The following is a 19,542-nucleotide window of genomic DNA, read 5'->3' on the forward strand; positions in this document are numbered from 1 at the left end:
CAAACAAGTATAATTGTAATAAAGGTTTTTAATTTGTGGCAATTAGCAACAAGGACATTATGGATTAAAAGATCATGGAGACTGAAATCTTACCTTCCTTCAGATGCAGGACTTCCAAATTCAAGGCCTAATGCAGAGTCGATTAAAATGAGTAAGCTTACCCTCACTAAGCATAAAGATGTAAATGTATTTACTCAATGAGGTATCCCTGGTTAGCCTATATTGTACTTTGAAAATGAAAGTAGAGAGGAGGCGGGATCATGTTGTTAAAATTGCCACAAAGTGAGGCAAACTCTTGGAAGGCATCACCAGCGTTCCCTCTCCAGCTTCCCTCAGCACCACCCCCAGCTTTGGAAATAAAATTGAAGGTTATGATTAGGAAGTACCCCAGCACTTTTATTTATTTTAAAAAATAGTTCTTACTTCTGCAGAGAAGCAGGCATTCTAAGAGGGGAAAATTATGTACAAGTTACTTATCCCCAGTTTCCACATTTTACAGATGAAAAAATATGATGAGATCCCTTCCAGTTCTAAATCTATACATGATCCCATATAAAGGAAATAACACACATACTCATTCACACACATACACGTTTCCTCTTTTTCCAAAAATATCTGAGGAAAAGAGGGAGAAACAAAAAAGAAAGACAAAAAAAAATCCAAAGGATGAAATCGACTGTGTTTTATATCTCCAGTGCTGAGTATGGCATCTCTCAAAAAACTTCAAAGATTTTAAAAGACAGATTAAAATGGGAAGCAGAATTCAGTTCATCTGCTGTTTGTCCTCAGATTTAACATCATTCAAAATGTGCATTTTGATTATAATTCCTAAAATCCTGTTTTATGAGATCTGGGGATGGAAAATATTGCATTTCTAAACAAAGTGGGAACCAATTTTGACCCCCAAATTTTTTCACATTAATTAAATGCAAGCTCTCTAATTAAATGCAGTAGTTAGGAATAGGGATAATGCAAACTGTGCATACCCTTTGATCCAGCAGTGTTTCTACTGGGCTTATACCCCAAAGAGATACTAAAGAAAGGAAAGGGACCTGTATGTGCCAAAATGTTTGTGGCAGCCCTGTTTGTAGTGGCTAGAAGCTGGAAAATGAAAGGATGTCCATCAATTGGAGAATGGTTGAGTAAATTGTGGTATATGAATGTTATGGAATATTATTGTTCTGTAAGAAATGACCAGCAGGATGAATACAGAGAGGACTGGTCAGACTTACATGAACTGATGCTGAGTGAAATGAGCAGAACCAGGAGATCATTATATACCTCAACAACGATACTGTTTGAGGATGTATTCTGATGGAAGTAGATCTCTTCGATAAAGAGAGCCTTAATTGATCAAAGATGGACAGAAGCAGCTACACCCAGAGAAAGAACACTGGGAAATGAATATAAACTGCTTGCATTTTTGTTTTTCTTCCCGGGTTATTTATACCTTCTGAATTCAATTCTCCCTATGCAACAAGAAAATGTTCGGTTCTGCACACGTATATTGTATCCAGGATATACTGTAACCTATTCAACATGTAAAGGACTCTTGCCATCTGGGGGAAGGGGTGGAGGGAGGGAGGGGAAAAATCGGGACAGAAATGAATGCAAGGGATAATGCTGTAAAAAATTACCCTGGCATGCGTTCTATCAATAAAAAGATATTAAAAAAAAAAAAGGAATAGGGATAATGACCAGCAGGAATGAATGATCTCCTCCATTAGACTTTGATCTTGAGAGCAGAGGCTGGTTTTTGTGTTTTTTTTTTTTTTTTGCTTTTCTTTGGATCCTCAGAGCTTAGCACACTGCCTGCCACATTTTAGGTGCTTAATAAATGCTTGTTGACTCTTCTTAGGATACCTAATAAATGTTAGATAGTGATAACTGAAAATAATTGTGTCAATAATGATGAGTCCTACAAAGCTATATTGATTTACATTCCATTAACTTTTTCCCCTTAAATACCTTTGGAAAAATGTTCTTTTCAGACATAAAAGTAATATAAAAATATATTTTAAGAAAAGAATCTGACTCAATGCAGCAGAACAAAACACTCCACACTAATAACAGATCTCTTCCTATTCCCACTCTGCCCTTCCCCAAAGAAAAAATGAACGCAGTAGATGAATATACTTCGAGTAGTACAAAACTAGCTGATAACATTGAATCAGATTCACTCCCTATATTTCTTTCATGATGCATTTTCATTGAAATGTTAGCAAAGGTAATTGTTTGCATTTACTATGTAGTGCTGGTTGAAATTCTATTATATTGATTACAAAGGAACAGAAAAATCAGTTATTACAAAAGTTCCTCTCATCATGTGAGCTACGAATCTATTTTGTGGATTTATTCAGAATGATTTTCTTCAACTTTCAGTAAGTTCCCTATACTTTTCAGAGCTGTCTGAACTACTTCTTCACTTATCACTGCTGGTCTTTGAAGAGTACAAAATAGTAGCCTTAGTAAAACAACTAAAAAGATAAAGCTACTGTCAGAATTTCTAGATGTGTTTATAAATACACTTACACAATATAATTATACATGTGTATATCCACATGTATACAAACATATATAGGATATATACTCCATATTAAAAACTCTCCAAAGCTAAATGACCACGATCTAATGTACTCTATAATTCCACTTTCGTTCACAGAAAAAAGAATCAAGATTTATTTCTAAGTTTTGTCGCTAGAAAAACCAGAGTGTTATAAGCAGTAGACATTTAAACTTCTTAAAAATAAAGATTCAAAAGGCAAATATTTTGGAATGATTTGTCTTTCTGTAGATGAGGATAGAGTACTGGACTAGAAAGCCATAGAAGTAAATTCATGGCTTTGTAATGGTAAGTATCTTATTTCTTCAAGGAAAATGTTCATGTCCAGATATATGTTCTATAGTTTGTGGGCATGAGGAGGGTGAAGGAAAAGTGGACAGAATTAGATGGTTATCTATAGCCACTTCCTATGAGACATTCTGAAGTAAGAACTTCTGCACTTGGACACTAATAATTCCAGATTTGCTGATGGAATGATTTGGGGAGTACCTGTGCAGGATCTTAGCTACCCTGAAGAGTCCTGGAAAATGGAGGAGGATCTCTTCGGTATCCAGGAGGCTATGCTATCCAAGGGCAATAGAATCAGTATGGCTGTCCTTTAATGAACAGAAAACTTTGAATCTTGGGTCTTCGAATTTGGAATTAAGATACTATATTCAAACCAGAAAACCATTCCAAGTAATCCAATTGCTAAAATCTATGGAATACCAAAGTCTGTCCTCTATGGCAAATTTGTGAAAAGGAAGACTAATATTCTGGTGGAATTAAGCCTACATCCTGAAAAGGGTTGATAAATGCCTTAAATCAGAAAATTAGAATAATACAAAACATAATAAAAACAATGTTTCATACATTGTTTTTGTGTTTTATTTATCTATCCCCCCCCCCAATGTAATATAAATTTGGAAGGCAAGGGATGCTGATGCCACCATTTATATGAGGAGAAAAGTGTAAAAATAATCAGAAAAAGTATGTGTGGATTGAGATCACCTCATACATGAGGAAAGATGAAAAAAATGGGACAAGTAGAAAGCTGAAGGATTTTGCAAGAAGTGGGAAAGACTGACCTGGGCTTAATGAATTAGAACCTAAAAAATCCCAGATATATTTATTTCTTTCTGTAAATAAGACATAATTTTTTGACCCATGAAGAATAAGACCTTTTAATGAACACAAATTATATTTTTGTGCTTTCTTGAATAATCTTATTTTTACATAAGATAAACCAAACCAATCCAAATAGATACCTTTTTTCTTCTAAAAAGTATTAATCTGTATGGCTGGTGTCAATGAAAGTCTCAAAGAGAAAAAGAAAATGATAAATGTGTTATACTTTGAAAATTCTCTTTTTTGCATTTCTTAAAACATGGACTAGAAATAAGGAAGCCAATAGTACTCTTTGTATTCTAATATTATATCTAAATAAAAACAGCTAAATCAGGCTCAAGATTCTCTGAAACTAAAAGTCATTTTTTTGTCAAATAATGAAAAAAAAATTCAAAAATTTAAAAATGGGGAAAGTAGTCAACAAAATGGCTGAAATACAGTACTATAAGATTAGATAAGAATTAAGGGATTCTCCAAATATATTTTGGCACTTTTTTTCTGAAAAATAGTTGCAGGTTTGGGACCATTTTTGATAAAAGCCCAGTATCTGTGCACTGTCTTCTTTAAGATACTTTCCAACTGACTAAGATAAATTTGAGGTGGATGTCTTGTGTGAAAAAAGAAGGCTTCTGCAGCTCGAGGCTTTGGGGCTGCTCCTTGCTGTGCAGGCCTGTGCTCTTATCTCCTGAGCTCCCTGTGATTCATGGTGACTCATTTTATTACAGTTTAAATCTGTACTATAAATTTAATTCAGCTCCTTTCTTCACTGAACAGTTAGCTCTAACTTGCATCCCCAGCAGACACAGGAAAAATCTTTATTTTTTTGAGGAATAAATCATTAAGGATTTGAGAGAAATAACTCATCTAGGACCAGAATCTAGAAATAATCTGCCTAAAAAAACTATTAAAGATTGTAGGGGCTTTTCTGCAAAACACAGAAGATTCTCCTCACCTAAGATAAAACAATCTCTTCTCACAGTCTCCTGAGTTTGGAACTACAGTTGCTGAATGGCCACTGATGAATATTCTATATCACGATTTTGACAGGGTGATCTATGACTCGCTTTTGTTTCAGAAATTAAGGTGAGACCATCTTCACCCTCTGCTGTAGCTAAAAGCTGCCGGGCATCTCTCCAGAGGATTTTTTCCTAATAAGTCCAACAAAGCAAGAATACCACAGAACATGGTACTCACATAGGATCACAAGCTGATAGGGACCTTAGAGGGACCCCTTCACTTTGTAGATGAGGAGACCAAGTTCCAGAGAGGGAGCTGCTAAAATCTATGATCCTCTGATCTTAAGTGACTTGCCCAACTTCATATGGGGAGTAAGAAGAAGAATCAAGATTCAAATTCTGGTGTTTTGATTCCATTCTATCAAAATGCTGTCTCATTACCAACATAGTTAAATTGTTGCTATTGTTTTAAATGACCAATTTGTGGTTATCTTTGGCAGAGAATGGTGATTTAGCCAGATGAAAGCAATATTTTTATCAGCCCAATACATTTGGGTGGATCACAGAAGAATCCTACCTGTGAAATGGTATGTCTAGAAAGGTTCAATAATCCATCATTTCTGCTAGTTTAAAAAATCAACGGGGAGAAGAAGAGAGTGGTTCTCCAAGACTGGTGAAATTATTTTATGCCTTTGATAGAAAGTCATGCTTCCAACCCATTTGCTTCAAACCCATAGGCCTAATGTAATACCTTCAATCAATCTGGATAAATTTCATGGTATGAATAAAGGTCTCACTCTTGTATTTCTGGTAAGAAATGACAACATGTTAAAGGAAATGTCCTAGCTCTCCCTTCTTGGCTGATTTTGGTAAGCAAAAAAAATATGTTCCTGAACAGGGGAAAACTTCCGCTTTATTGCTGTACTGTAAAACTGGAGGAAATGGTAGTTTCTTGTATAAACTAAGGTAAATTTGAAAACTTCATTGTAGCCCGAAAGTGCAGAAATGTACTGCATTAGGCCTTATTTAAAATCACTTTTTTCCCCTAAAGGCAAAGTACAAAAAGATTTCACCAAAAGTAAGTGAGAAATCAGTAGATTTTGACATAAAAATCAGACAAGCTTTCTTCTATTTCTTGAGACAGCACAGTTTGTGATTCACAGGATAACTTGCATCAGACACCATTTAATGAAAGCTCTCAAATAAGCAATTTTATTCCTATCCATGATCGCAGACATTTACAAAACCATAACATCTGAATTCACCTTAAAAAATAACTTATATAAAGCAGTGATATACACAGCACAAAATAGTTCAGGGGGAGGGAAAAGTAACTTTTAATAATTAAAATGTAAACGTGAAAAAAGACGGAATAAAAGTCCCTACTTATTTCTACTTAAGATGTCATGTGATAATTATTTTACAATGTCCTGTGGATACATGTATGTATGTGTGCATGTATATGTCTATATAACATACACATATACAGTACATTCATTGTCCCACAAATATACATACACAGATAATTATTTGCAGTTCAATTTAGGGCAATTTTTAATGCCACTCCGTACAGTTGTTTGAATCACGTTTGGACCTGCTTTCTTCACGAAATAAAGGAGAGAGCAGGAAAAAAAATAGAGTTGGTTTGGTTGTGACTGAGATCCTTTTGTTTGTTAAACTGTACACGGTGATGAATAATTTTCTTCCGTAGTAGTTCTGTGAAGAAGGCTGACTCACTGTTGTTGTCAGAGGAGGCTTGGAAATGGATCACACACTCATTGTCATGCTCGGGGAATACTGAAAGAAAAGAGGAATCCATAGTGTTACATCAGGACTTGCTCAGACCACTAACATGCTTTTCGGGGGCTGCAAGAGTTACTGGACATCCTGTTTTCTTTTTTCAAGTTTATGAGTTTAACCTTGAAAAGCCAAACCTCTCTCTAAGACTATAAAAACAGCAAGTTAGTTAAAATAGACCTGGCCTGTTTTTTTTTTTTTTTTTAATATATAACCATTTTAGTGTTTTTTTTTTTTTTAAATAATCTACCACTTTTCTTTTCCTCTTTAAGCCAGGAAAGGTATACATTACCTAGCTCCATAATGCATCCTAATGGCACCCAAATGGTAAAGTGGATAGAGTGCTAAGCTTGGAGTCAGGAAGATCTGTGTTCAAGACCAACCTCGGACACATACTAGCTATGTAATCCTGGGCAAATCTGTTTGACCCAGTTTCTTCATCTGTAAAATGGGGATAATATAATAGTATCTACCCTGGTGGGGTTGTTGTGAAAATCACATAAGGTAATTGTAAAGTACACAGTACAGTACTTGGGCACACAGTAAATGCTACATATTTTATTATTATTATTAACTTATGTGATATACTTTAAAGAGCTCAACCCTGGAGTCATAGAACCGGTATTAGAATCTAGGCTTGGGTCTCAGTTTTTTCATCTATAAAATGAAGGAATTGGATCAGACAGCCAGCAAGGCACCTTGATGGATCCAGATTAGTAATTGTGGAAGAGACCTTTTCAAAGTTCATGGTTGAGAGTATTGAAAGACAGCTTTCTTTTTGTCACCTTTTTATGTCTAGGAGCCAACAGTGTTACTGTATCTCACACACACACACACACACACACACACACACACACACACACACACACACACATTCTCTCTCATAATCTATTCAAGAATATGGGTAGAAAATAGTATAGTAAAATAGAATAATTATTGAATGTCAATTTTTTTTTATTGCACTGTAATCACTAAATGAGTCCATATTCCTGAGTTTCTGAAAGCTTTATCTTCTGGTCTACCAAATTACCAGTTAGAAAAATTGGTACAAATTAATCTTCTTTCCCCACAAAAAAAGTGATTATAGAAATTTAGCATCCATTCTATCTACTACCCTATAATGGCCAGGATAGGGAAAGAACATTGTTCCTCCAAAGACCAGAAGATGGGCTCAAAGAACTTTGGCCTTGAATAAACAGTGAAATCATGATCTAGTAGGAATAGCTGATTTCCTGAAGGCAGGGTGACTGTGGTCTACGAATAGGAAGGAGGGCATTAAAAGCCTGGAAAGGATCATATAATGTTCTAAATATATTCTGATCCAACTGGGTCATGTTGGTCATTTTGTAATTTACCTCAAACTTATATAATTCATATTCTGAAATTTCCTAATGTTGATATAAAGTTGTGTTGTGAAGATGACTTCTCTATGTTAGACCCCATTAGACAAAAAAGAGGCACAACAGGGAAAGAGAAAAAATAAAGAGGGATTGGTTTTCTGGCAGAGAATTCATTCCCTTTTCTAACCACAGGGTGGTAGTGGGGAAATGTTAACTAGAATTCAAAATCTCCAGGTTGAACAACTTGCAGTTTGTTTAGGCTCTTGGCTGAAGGGTGTATAGCTCATATATTCACATGGTACATAACATAGATTCTTACAGATAAAAATGATAATTTTAGGAACATAACATAAATTCAATTATAGCTAGAGCTCAACTAACCAGAAGCTTCAATTGGCTGGATTATCTTTGCTGGTACTTCATTTTTGAGATAGAAAGGAAAATGACAAACTTATATCTGATTTTTTTTTAAGGGAAACTTTCAGAGAAGAGATTCGATATACTCATTTTATATCTATACTATTTTACCATGAGATAGCAATACTCCTAATGATCCTAAAATATTATAAAATTGTCAGTTACCAGAGACTAAATATCTGGCATTCTATGCTTACTAAGATGGCAAAGGACAGTCACTTTAAGAATATTTTTTAAAATGATCAGGAAATAAGGAGATCCTATTTAATTTACAATTAGCATATTTAATTAAACATACCACCTCATTTCATGATCACATATCAAAATGGTTTTTTTTACAGTGCTAAAGGAATAGTCTACTTCAAATATTAAAACAGTAAGAAGTGTGTTTAAAGAAAATACTATTGCTTTCATTTGGAACTTGAAAGATTTCTAATATCAATTTGATTCTTTTTAAGTGTGTTTAAAAATAGATGTGCACACATCTCAGTTATAGATGGAATTGAAGCTATAGCAAGAAAGAACACCTGTAAAATTTATCACCCTTCTAATCTCACTTTAGTTCTAAAAGCTGAAGTGAACCAATCTTGATTTCTTGAAAGATCTGTGGAATTTAAATGTTTGTAAAATGTAAGAATAATTTCATTTATTAATGGTCACTAATAACTTGTAATCAAATTACAGCCTCTCAACAATTAGCTTGTTTACTTGAAACATGGAGAGAATAACTCATGAATTTGCTAACAATGCTTTGATCTTTTACATTTATAATGGGAGACACTTAAAAAAAAGATTTACTGAGATAAACATTTGAGAAGTTATTTTATCAACTTAAATATTACCTGTCCTTAACAATATGGAAAGAAAGCAGAAAGCTGAGAGCGATTATGGTATCAATCACTGATACGAATTGTGATAAGATCCATGTATTAAAATTAAAAACTGATATTTGGGCAGTCTTGTGCAAATCACAAAGACTGATGTATACTGTCAGACTGATTTGGAGCCTGAGAGCTGGATTTGTCCAAGGAAGAAACAAAATGGATAACAATGGCAGAACATTAGAAAAGATGAGTGTTGGATACAGGGAAATAAAGCATCAGCTAAGAACATTAAAATACTGAGAAATTAGAAGCATCTAATAAAATTTAATTTCTGAATAGTCTGAATAACTGCAAATGTCACTTTAAATGCATTTGGTGCAATAAACTAGATTCTGTCTATTATGTCATTATCTAGATCAGCAATATGCAATTTTCACTTCTATGGCAGCAAACTATTCATCTCATGCTGCCTTTCTGAATATGTAACTTTTATTGTAGCTCTTAGATTCTGGGAGAAGTCACAGAATTTATGGGAAAATGGGGGTGGGGCACTGCCAACGGAACAAATGATTTGGAATTTCTGACATTGTTACTCATCTTTCAAAAAGGAGCAAGAAATGAAAGGGGAAAGAGACTGTCTTTTTCTTTTCTAGCAGTAAAGGGAGGGCAGGTGTTAAGCAGAGTATCATATAGAGAGACATAAAATATTCATGGTGTATTATACTGATATTACATTGTAATGTTTCTATTGTAGTGCTGTCTCAATGAAATGACTTACTGAAATGTTTGTGCTATCAGGAGGCTCTGTTCCAAGACTATCTGTGAGGTTGTTTCCCCTCAAATGGAAGATAAAATGACTCTTGTAAATCTGTTGGCAGCACTACTATTTGGTTATTTAGAACTAAATAACCTTGATTTTACTTCAAAGCATTATCAAATATAACGCTGAAACTATGTCCCATATATGTGTATAGATACACTAAGCTCTTTGCCACCAGGCAATGCAGAATTCTCAGACAATTTCAAGCCTTTCAGTCTGGCTCTGGCTTATCATTCTGAAATAACACTTTGTTCCTTAGTATTCATTCTAGTTTCAGAGAAACTGGCTTATTACTCCAGAATGGGCAGCTAGGTGGCACAGGGGAATAGAGCTCCAAGCCTGGAACTAGGAGTAACTCTCTTTCTAAGTTCAATATGGCCTCAGACACTTATTAGCTGTGTGACTCTGAACAAGTAACTTAACTATTTTTGCCTCAGTTTCTTCATCTGTAAAATGAACAGGAGTATAAAATGGCAAATCACTCTAGTATTTTTGCCAAGAAAACTCCAAATGAGGTCATGAAAAGTCAACTATGATTGAAAAACAACTGAACTCCAGGATATTCCATCTCTCATGCTCTCTTTTTATTGCTGCCCTTACGCTAGCTCCTTTTTGAGTATCATGTCCTCCATAAAGCCTCTTCAGATTGTCCCAGTTAGTGCCTGCCACAATTACTCTATATTGATTTTGTGATTTACTCTATATTCATCCATGAATGTTGCACAATTTTGGGAGAATATAAAATTCCTGGAGGGCAGGAAGCATCTCACAGGTACCTTGCACATAGTAGGAATTTGATAAATGCTTATTATTTGCTTTTATATACAATAACTAATTTTACTTTTTTAAAAGAAATATTTTCCATCAGTTTCTATTAATGAACTAGATAATATACCTTTTAAACTTTGAATGCATTATGTTTATTTTTCTCTTTTTTATCTACTCCATGTTCTTATGATATCCAACAGAGAAAACACTTAAAAGTCGAAATAAAGTGTGTAAATTCCTGCTGATATATTACAAAAACATGTTGAATCTTATTAAATTTGTATGTCTAAGCATCTAAATGACATTTTATTTTTTCCATAAAAAAAGAGAGAGCATATGTGTGCCAGTATATTTCACTCTAGGAAATAAAATGAAATTCAGCAATTTTAAAGGTTTAGTCTTTTAATGGTCAAGTTAAACAGGTATATGATGATTTCTTGACAACAGCTTGAAGTAAGGGGAACAGAATCATAGCTCCTATGCACTACAGTAGAAATCTCTATTTAAAAACTCAGATTTACTATCATGTTTGTTCAGCAGATCTTTGTGAGATAAAACAGTTCTGTTAAGACTAGTTAATGAAATAAACCAAAATATTTTTTCACCCAAATCATTAAAAAGTTTCTTTTGGCAGCAAAGCTTTTAAAGAAGCATTTCCAAAGATAAATCTAAATTTAGGGGAATATGTATATTAAGGGGGCATCTTTGCTTCTGAAAGGTCTTTATAATTCTTTCTTTGGAAAAAAAAAAAAAAGGAAGAAAAAATAAAAGAGCCTTGGCAGTGGCTCCCTTTCTTTTTTGCAAAGTATGCTGACTTAGAGTTTCTGAGCTAGGAAGTCCCATTTCTTTGATAGTTTAATATAATTATTCTAAGATAAGTAGTGTCATAATCCTGAGAGGGTAGATTGTTCCAAAAATGTGTGTCTTTAAGTTGTCTGTGCAAAGAAAATAAAATTTGCATATTTTTTACACTGGAAAACATTCTCTTTATGAAAGCTTCATGTAAAACAATTCCTTCTTTGCTTTGATTGCACTGAAACTTAGTGGAATAGGCTGGCTTTTTTATTTTTTTAAATCATTAGGGGTTTTTGGTTGTTTTTCTCTTGTTATTTCTCTCATCCCAAGCCATTCCTACTTTCTACCCAATTGAGATCCAAACAGAAATGTAAGATGACCATGACATGATCTATAATATGGTGCATATCATTTGACCAAGCAAGACCACTTCCAGATCTGTATCTCAAAGAAACAACATAAAAAGGATCCATACGTGCAAAAATATTTACAGCAATTTTTTCGTGGTGGCAAAGAATTGGGAACAATTGGGAATTGAGGGGACACCTATTTATTGGGGAATGGCTAAAATGTTGTATTAAATTGTGATGGAAAACTGTTATGCTATAAGAAATGATGAAGGGACTGGTTTCAGAAAAAGCTAGCAAGAATTATGTGAGCTAATGGCAAATTGAAGTATGCCATAATAATAGTGGCAGACAGATGGAACAATGAATAGAGCACTAGCCCTGAAATTAGGAGAACCTGAGTTCAAATCTGCCCTCAGATACTTAACACTTCCTAGCTAAGAGACCCTAGGTAAATTTCTTAACCCCAACTGAGAGAGAGAGAAAGGAAGGAAGGAAGGAAGAAGGAAGGAAGGAAGGAAGGAAGGAAGGAAGGAAGAAGAAAGAAAGAAAGAAAGAAAGAAAGAAAGAAAGAAAGAAAGAAAGAAAGAAAGAAAAAGAAAGAAAGAAAGAAAGAAAGAAAGAAAGAAAGAAAGAAAGAAAGAAAGAAAGGAAAGAAAGAAAGAAAGAAAGAAAATATTGAAATGATAATCAACCGGGAAAGATCTGGCAACTCTGATCAACACAATGCTTCATGACAATTTCAAAGGACTCATGATGAAAAATGCTCTCCACTTCCAGGAATGATTATTGATAGTCTCTGAACTTCCTGCTTTGTTCTTACAATACAATGTGGAAATAATGTTTTTCAGGAATGCACATATATAATGCTATAATATTTCTTGCCTTCTCAATGAATAGGAAAAAGGGTGGAGGGGAAAATTTGGAACTAAAAATAAAAAAAAAATTAAAATCAAAATCAAAAGAAAGCCAATGGTGTTCACAATGGAAATGGCAACTTTGGTGGTTGACATGATGGTAATCTTTCCTGATAAAGAAGCAGGAAGGCAAGGATGATATGAAGTTGAAAAGAACTGTTCATGCCTTAAAGGTAATCCTATCTTTTTGTCTTCTTTTATGGACTTGATGAGAAAAGGTTACAAACAAGGTTGCTGCTCTTGCAAACTATATACATTGGTCTGGCAACTTAGAGATTTCTTTGCTTGTATTTTGGGAGAAGTGGAAGACTTACCTTGCTTTCTTTTCTTTCATTGCATATACAAGGAGGGTAAGACTAGATTCTTTTTCCCTTCCTTCTCCCTTGCCATCTGAATGGCTAGGAAGAATAAGTGGTATTCATCTGAAGATATGAATGGCATTTGATAGGCCTATCAACTAGTGGAAAGTGCCAAGAAAAGAGGAATGCCCAGAAAAAATAAGAGAGGATCAGAAATCTTACCCTCCTGTTGCATAAAAAAACCAATTTTTTCCTGAGAAATTACATGAACTTAGAAACTGTGTACAGTGATGAAGAACAAAAGCAAGCTAGAGAGAAAGAGAAAATGTTGATTCATCCTTAGCAGAGCAGTAGGGGAAGATAGAAGTTGGAGGGGATCCCTTGCTAGAGGAAAGGTAATAACTAGATCACGACTCCAAAGGGAATCAATCTCTATACCCAAATGATTTCTGGGAAAATCTTTGTATTTCTTTAGTTCTTTTGTAATACCAATACTTTCCTTGTTAGCAGAGGATGAGCCTTAGTGGAAGAAACTATGGAAGACTATGTAACATCTGGTTAGCCTACTGAGGCCATGCATCCAACCAATGGAAGAGCTGTGATTTGAAAAAAGGGTCCCATAATTCTATGTAAAGCAAATTACTTTTTTTTTTGGTCATTTAATATTTCCTCTTCATCTTCATCTTCAGACTAGTTAATTTTCAAAAACTGAAGCAGTGATGGTCTAGTACAATCTATTTTCATGATTCAGAAGAACTCTAAAATTTCTCTCCAATCAAAGCATCCTCTCACTTCTTCCTCTCTTTCACTCCTAAACCTTTTCTTCATCCTTTTAGGATATCTAATTCTTCTAACCTGTTTTCTCTGTGCACAATCCCTGCACAATCTTAATTTTGCTGAGTTAATTCACATATATTTAATCTCTGCCCTCCTGCTTAATTTCTGGTTGCCTTGACTCTCCTGAGCCTAGATTGTTCACACCAGTAGCCATCTCTATTTTTACTCAGATGATACAGAAAACAGCAACATAAGTAAGTATGTTAAATGGATTGTTATCTATACATTTACATTATGTAATCTCAAATGGGCTGGGGCTGTATAACAATCAGCCTTGTTACTCTTCCCTTGCAGATTCTTTATCATGTTTCCATCAGTGGCTATTCTGGACCTATCTCTCCTCAAATTTCCCATATCACATTTATTCTTTGATATCATTTCCTACTAAGAAAATACAAGTTATTTCTCAAGTTTCTTCTTTTTTCCTACATTGCAACCTGAAAACTCTTCATCATTCTCTAACTTTTCTTTTGCTCCAGTCTATGGAAATGAAGCTTTTTTCTTTGTCAACCTTATCAAAACCAACCTTCCACTTAAGTCCTTGGTTTCCATTCTCTCCAGGATCATCCTCTTTCTTTCTCTCACTTGATATCTTGGTTTTATTCACTAGAGCTTTTCTTGCTGCCAACAGACATGTTCAGGTCTATACAATCTTTAAAATACCTTCACTTGACCTGGTTTCAAGCCTTCAAGACACTGTCTTATATCTCTTCTCCTTTCATAGTTATTAACCTTCTAAAAAGTCATCTATATTCATTTCCTTACTGGTCGATCTTTCATTAATCCCTTGCAATCTTAGTTTCCAACATCATCACTCAACTGAAATAGCAAGTTTATCATATATCTCTTAAAAGCTAAATCTAATGTCTTTTTCTCCAATCTCTTTTTTACTAAGCTGCACTGTAGCCTTTGCCACTATTTGTCTGGTCATTTATCCTCTGCCTTCACCTATGGATCACTCTCTTTCCTTAATCTACTTAGTAAATGTCCCTAAGGGCTCTATCCTGAGACTTCCTCCTTTGAACTTTGTCCCTTTGGTGGCCTCTTCACCTAACTGTGGCTTCAGGGTTCAGAGATATGCTATATATGTAGTGGTAATTTTTCTCTTAAATGCTAGTCCTTCATTACTAACTCTCTGTGAGGTTTGCGTACTTGTGTGTCCCATAGCCAACTCAAAATCAACATATCCAAAATGGAACTGATATTACCTCCTCCAAACTTGTGATCCTATCCTTCCAACCTTGGAGTCATCCTGGTCCTACCATCTACATTAGCCCCTTCCCCAAACTGCTGAGTTTTTTTTTTTTTTTTTTTAATGCTATCTCCACCACACACCTGAGAATTATCCGTTCCCTAGCTCAAGTTTAAGCCCTTATCACCTCTCACAAAGAACACTATAATAATAATTTCCTAAATTGTTCTCCTTCTTTCTAATCTTCTCCCTCTCCCATCTATCTATCTTCAAAGTGATATTACTAAAAGACTGACTTAATCATGGTCTTTCCCTTCTCCAACATCGTCAGGGGCTCTGTAATAATGCCTCTTGGATTTTTTTTTGGTTTCGATTTATAATTTTATTAAATGAGGAACTCATTATATGGATAAGTGTTATAGATAAAGACACAGACCTAGAGTCAGGAAAACTTAATTTAAAATGTGACCTCTAACTAGGTAAGTATTTAAGTGAGTTACTTAATCTCTATTTGCCTCAGTTTTTTAAACCATGAAATGGGGATAATAAAAGCCCCTAAAATTGTTGTGAGGACCAAATGAGATACCATTTGTGAAGCACTTAGGACTCTTATAAATGCTAAATAAATGCCTACTATTGTTAAATTCCCTAAACTAATGGAGCTCATCATATGCCTATAAATCATCATCTAAGAGAGTTGCCAAGGGTCCCTGTGGCTTTTCCATGGTTATGCAACCAATATGTCAGAGGCAAAGCTTGAACTTAATCTAAAGCAGCACAAAAAAGTCCTTGAGAGTTGTCTCTAGGCAACTGGAAAGGAAGTCCATTAGAAAAGTCAAGCTCAGGCAAACAAATTATTTTGATAGAAAACTCTACAATCAAAAAACATTCCTTAAGTACCAAGTGACAGGCACTATGCAAAGCACTGGGGATAAAAAAAAAAGGACAAATGGCTGTTCTGGCCCCCAAGGAGCTCCCAACATACAGGGAAGACAAAAAGCAAACAACTACATACAAACAAGCCATGAAAAGGAATTCGGAAATAATTATCTAAGGCAAGGCCCTAGAATTAAAAGGGGTTGGGGAAGGCTTCTGTACAAGGTAGGGCTTTAACTTAAAGGAAGCAGTAGTTGCTATGGCAGAAGGACAGCATTCCAAGCATGGGGGACAGCCCGAGAGAATTCATAGAGCCTTATTTGTGATAGAGCAAAGAAATCAGTGAAGAATACCTAGAAAGAAACTAGATTATGAAGAAACTAGATATTAAGAGACTGAATGCCAAACAGAACACATTCTTACTGATCCTTGAGGTAATAGGGAACCAGTGAAGTTAACTGAGTGACAGAGGGGGTTGGGAGGGTATACGCTTTAGGAAAATTACCCACTAAATGGAGGATAGATTAAAGTTACGAGAGATCTGAGACAGATAGACTTACCAACATGCTTTTTATTATATTATATTATTGTAATGGATTATTGTAATAATCTAGGCCTACATCAGAATGGCAATGTCAGAGGAGAAAAGGGATCATGTTCGAGAGATGTTACAAAGGTGAAATAAACAGACCTTGTTGATTAATTGTTTAAAAAATTATTTCAGTAGGAGTCAACAACATACATAAAGTTAACATATTGTGATAGATTGCGTATGTGTGGTAGGAGATAGTGAGGAGCCAGCATGACTTCTAGAATGTGAGACTATAGGAGTGAAAGGAAGATGTAACCCTCTCTAGTAACAGGAAGGAGGAGGGTTTAAGAAGAAAGATTTGAACATGTTAAGTTTAAGATATTTAGTGGACATCTAGTTCCAGAAGTTTGAAAGGAAAGGAAGTTGCAACATAAAACTGGTGGTCAACCGAAAGGTCAAGGTAGGACAACTACATTTGAGAATCATCAGTCCAGAGACAGTAATTCACTTTGCATCTGCTGCCCTACCTGGTTTCAACTCTAGGGAACAAGATCTCTTTCCAGAATAAGCTCAGCCCTTCTAAAGGCACCACCATACTGCTAATTCAAGTCTTGACTGATTGCAGCCTTGACTAACTCCATCTCCCCCTAAGCCTGCTGGGCAAAAGAGCAAATTCCTCCCAGTTCTTTACTTTGTAGAAGGCAGAAAGTGGACTCTCAGATTACTCCATTTGCATCGACTGACCCAGCCGGGTTTCAACTCCAGAAAACATAATGCTACTTCCTTTTTCCCTCCCTTTCCTGCCTCATTTTGTGTGCTGTCTCCCCTTTAGATTGTAAGGTATTTGAGGGCAGAGACTGTCCTTTTATTACCAGTATTCCTAGAACACTTAATAAATGTTTACTGGACTGAATCGTTAATTACTTATTAGCATGGGAACTGATGATCAACAAGTGTAGTATACAGGGAAAAGAGAAGAGTGGCCAGCACAGAAGCCTCTGGACATCTCCTGTTACAGGACATGACCTGGATAAAGATCCAGCAAAGGAGATAAAGGAGTGATTTAACAGGTAAGATAAAAACCAAGAAAGAACAGTGTTCTGAAAATCTAGAGACGAACATACCAACAAGAGGATGATCCACAGTATCAAAGGCTTCAGAGTCAAGAAGAATCCTCTCCTGTCCTTTCCTTGCCTCTTCTCCTCTTTCCTTTCCTCTCTTTTCTCTTTCCTTTCTTTCTCCCCCACTTTTCTTTCCTTCTCTTCCCTTCTCTTCTCTTTTCTTTCTTCTCTTTCTTAGGTCTTTTCACCATGACAGAGATATAAGCATGTTTGTAGATAGAACAATTAGCTGATAGAAAGAGAGACTGAACCTAAGTGATAGAATGAGGATGACATATGGAGCAATCTCTTGGAGGAAGAAGGGTGGAAGTGGGTTTTTTGAATAGGTATAGGAGTTAACCTTGGTATGGAGTAAAGTTACTTTATCATGTGAGATGGGAAAATGAAGAGGGAGTAAAAGAAGTATATGAGTGATATGAGATGAGGAAAGGGGGAGAACATATCAAAGAAATGGCTAAACACAAAGGACATAACTAACCTCTTTACAGAGAAACTCAAAAAACACAATAAGACATACATTTTCAAAGATGACCACTGTGAGAGTTTGTTTTGCTTTACTCAGCTTTTTTATTACAAAGGATTTCCCCCTATTTACAAATGGGAATGGGATTTGCAGAGTAGGATTACCAAAAGCAATATTAACATAAGGAAAAGAAAAAGAGTATCATGGAAATATATTTTTTTAAACACACAAAAGAAAACAGAAGGAAGTTTAGAAGAAAGAACAGACAAGTAAGACAGCTTTGAAATAACATGTTGAATTTATTATACTCTTTTTTTAACAAGAAAGAAGTATCAAAAAGAGATTCATATTTTCATAAACGACCCCTCTTTTTATCTTTTGCTTTGTATGTACAAATGCTTACTTTTTGGGTCTTGTGTTCAGGATTTTAAAAATGAAAAAAAATGAATAGAAGAAAGAAAATTGAAAGAATAGAGTAGAACACAAATTTCTTATGGCAAGTTACTTAAAAATTACTGAGATATCACTTTATTTTGTCTGCCCTTTGCTTCATCCAACTACAATTTGCTTTCTTTGTATCCCTAGTATTTAGCACAGTGCTGAATAAAGAGAAACAATGGATATATGCACTTTTCCTATTTCAGAATCTAATGGTTGAATGATAATATAACAAAAAATATATATACTTACACTCTCACTCTGAAAAGGATTTAAGAAATTTCCCCCCATTTCACCATCATCCCTTGGAGTGCCAGGTTGGTTACTCAGGCTCATATTGTTGGGAGAATTCTATAAACAAGATATATAAAATAAGACATTGTTGAAGATTTTGATTTCACTATCTCACAAATGACTCTAGAACATCAATGCCTCAGGAGACACACCTACCTATGTTTCTAATCTCAGCCCTCTAGCATGGGTAGTAGTTCATTTTTTTTTTTTTTTAAATCTTCGCAAACACAAGTATTTTCCCAAATGAAAAAATAGCACACACCACAACTTTCTTTTCTCCTCTTTTCAGAAATAATTACTCAACTCTCCACATTTAGATCACAGACTTCCTAATATCCTGAAGATTTTAAACCACATTCTCAGCAGGGGAACTATGAAGAGGACCTACCTACTGATGAGGCATAATAGAGAAATAACTGCCCTTGGTAATTTTACTAATCAAACTTAAAAGGTCACTGTTTTAATGAGCATGTTCCTTTAATACTACATTAAATTTTGCATAGCAACACCATTTCAACAACTTTTCTCTTTATGTGATGCATAAAGAAAAACAGAGAGTGAACTGTAGTAGTTGACCACAAAAGGAAATACTTTAGAATTTAAGAATTTGTTGTCTATGTATCATTTGAAATAAAATGTGAAACTCAGGGGTTAAAAGCTAATTGGAGCATTTTTTTATCTTGCATAAAGAGATTTACTTTATTATTTTATGAAATAAAATGACATGTCTCACCTTAGCAGGATAATAAAATGTTGAAATAGCAGTAAATTATTGCATGTTGTGTTTAATTTGTGTCTATTGTCTCAGAATTGCAACAATTTTTTTTTTGTTTTGTTAG

General features: G+C 34.9%; 1 protein-coding gene across 6 annotated transcripts in view; it reads right to left on the reverse strand.

Annotated features, from left to right (window-relative positions):
* Positions 1–1,750: 1,750 nt before the first annotated feature.
* The window catches only part of SSBP2 (single stranded DNA binding protein 2), a 369,390-nt gene continuing 351,598 nt past the window's right edge, over positions 1,751–19,542 (reverse strand). For all 6 annotated transcript variants that reach the window (XM_051992898.1, XM_051992901.1, XM_051992881.1 and 3 more), the window contains 2 exons: positions 18,662–18,760; positions 1,751–6,423 (listed from right to left, as the gene is read on the reverse strand). In XM_051992898.1, coding sequence (XP_051848858.1) covers positions 6,394–6,423; positions 18,662–18,760 — 129 coding nt within the window. In that variant the 3' untranslated portion in view covers positions 1,751–6,393. The remainder of the gene's footprint in view (positions 6,424–18,661; positions 18,761–19,542) is intronic.

This window comes from Antechinus flavipes, chromosome 1 (assembly GCF_016432865.1).
Source record: "Antechinus flavipes isolate AdamAnt ecotype Samford, QLD, Australia chromosome 1, AdamAnt_v2, whole genome shotgun sequence".
Taxonomy (NCBI): Eukaryota; Metazoa; Chordata; class Mammalia; order Dasyuromorphia; family Dasyuridae; genus Antechinus; species Antechinus flavipes.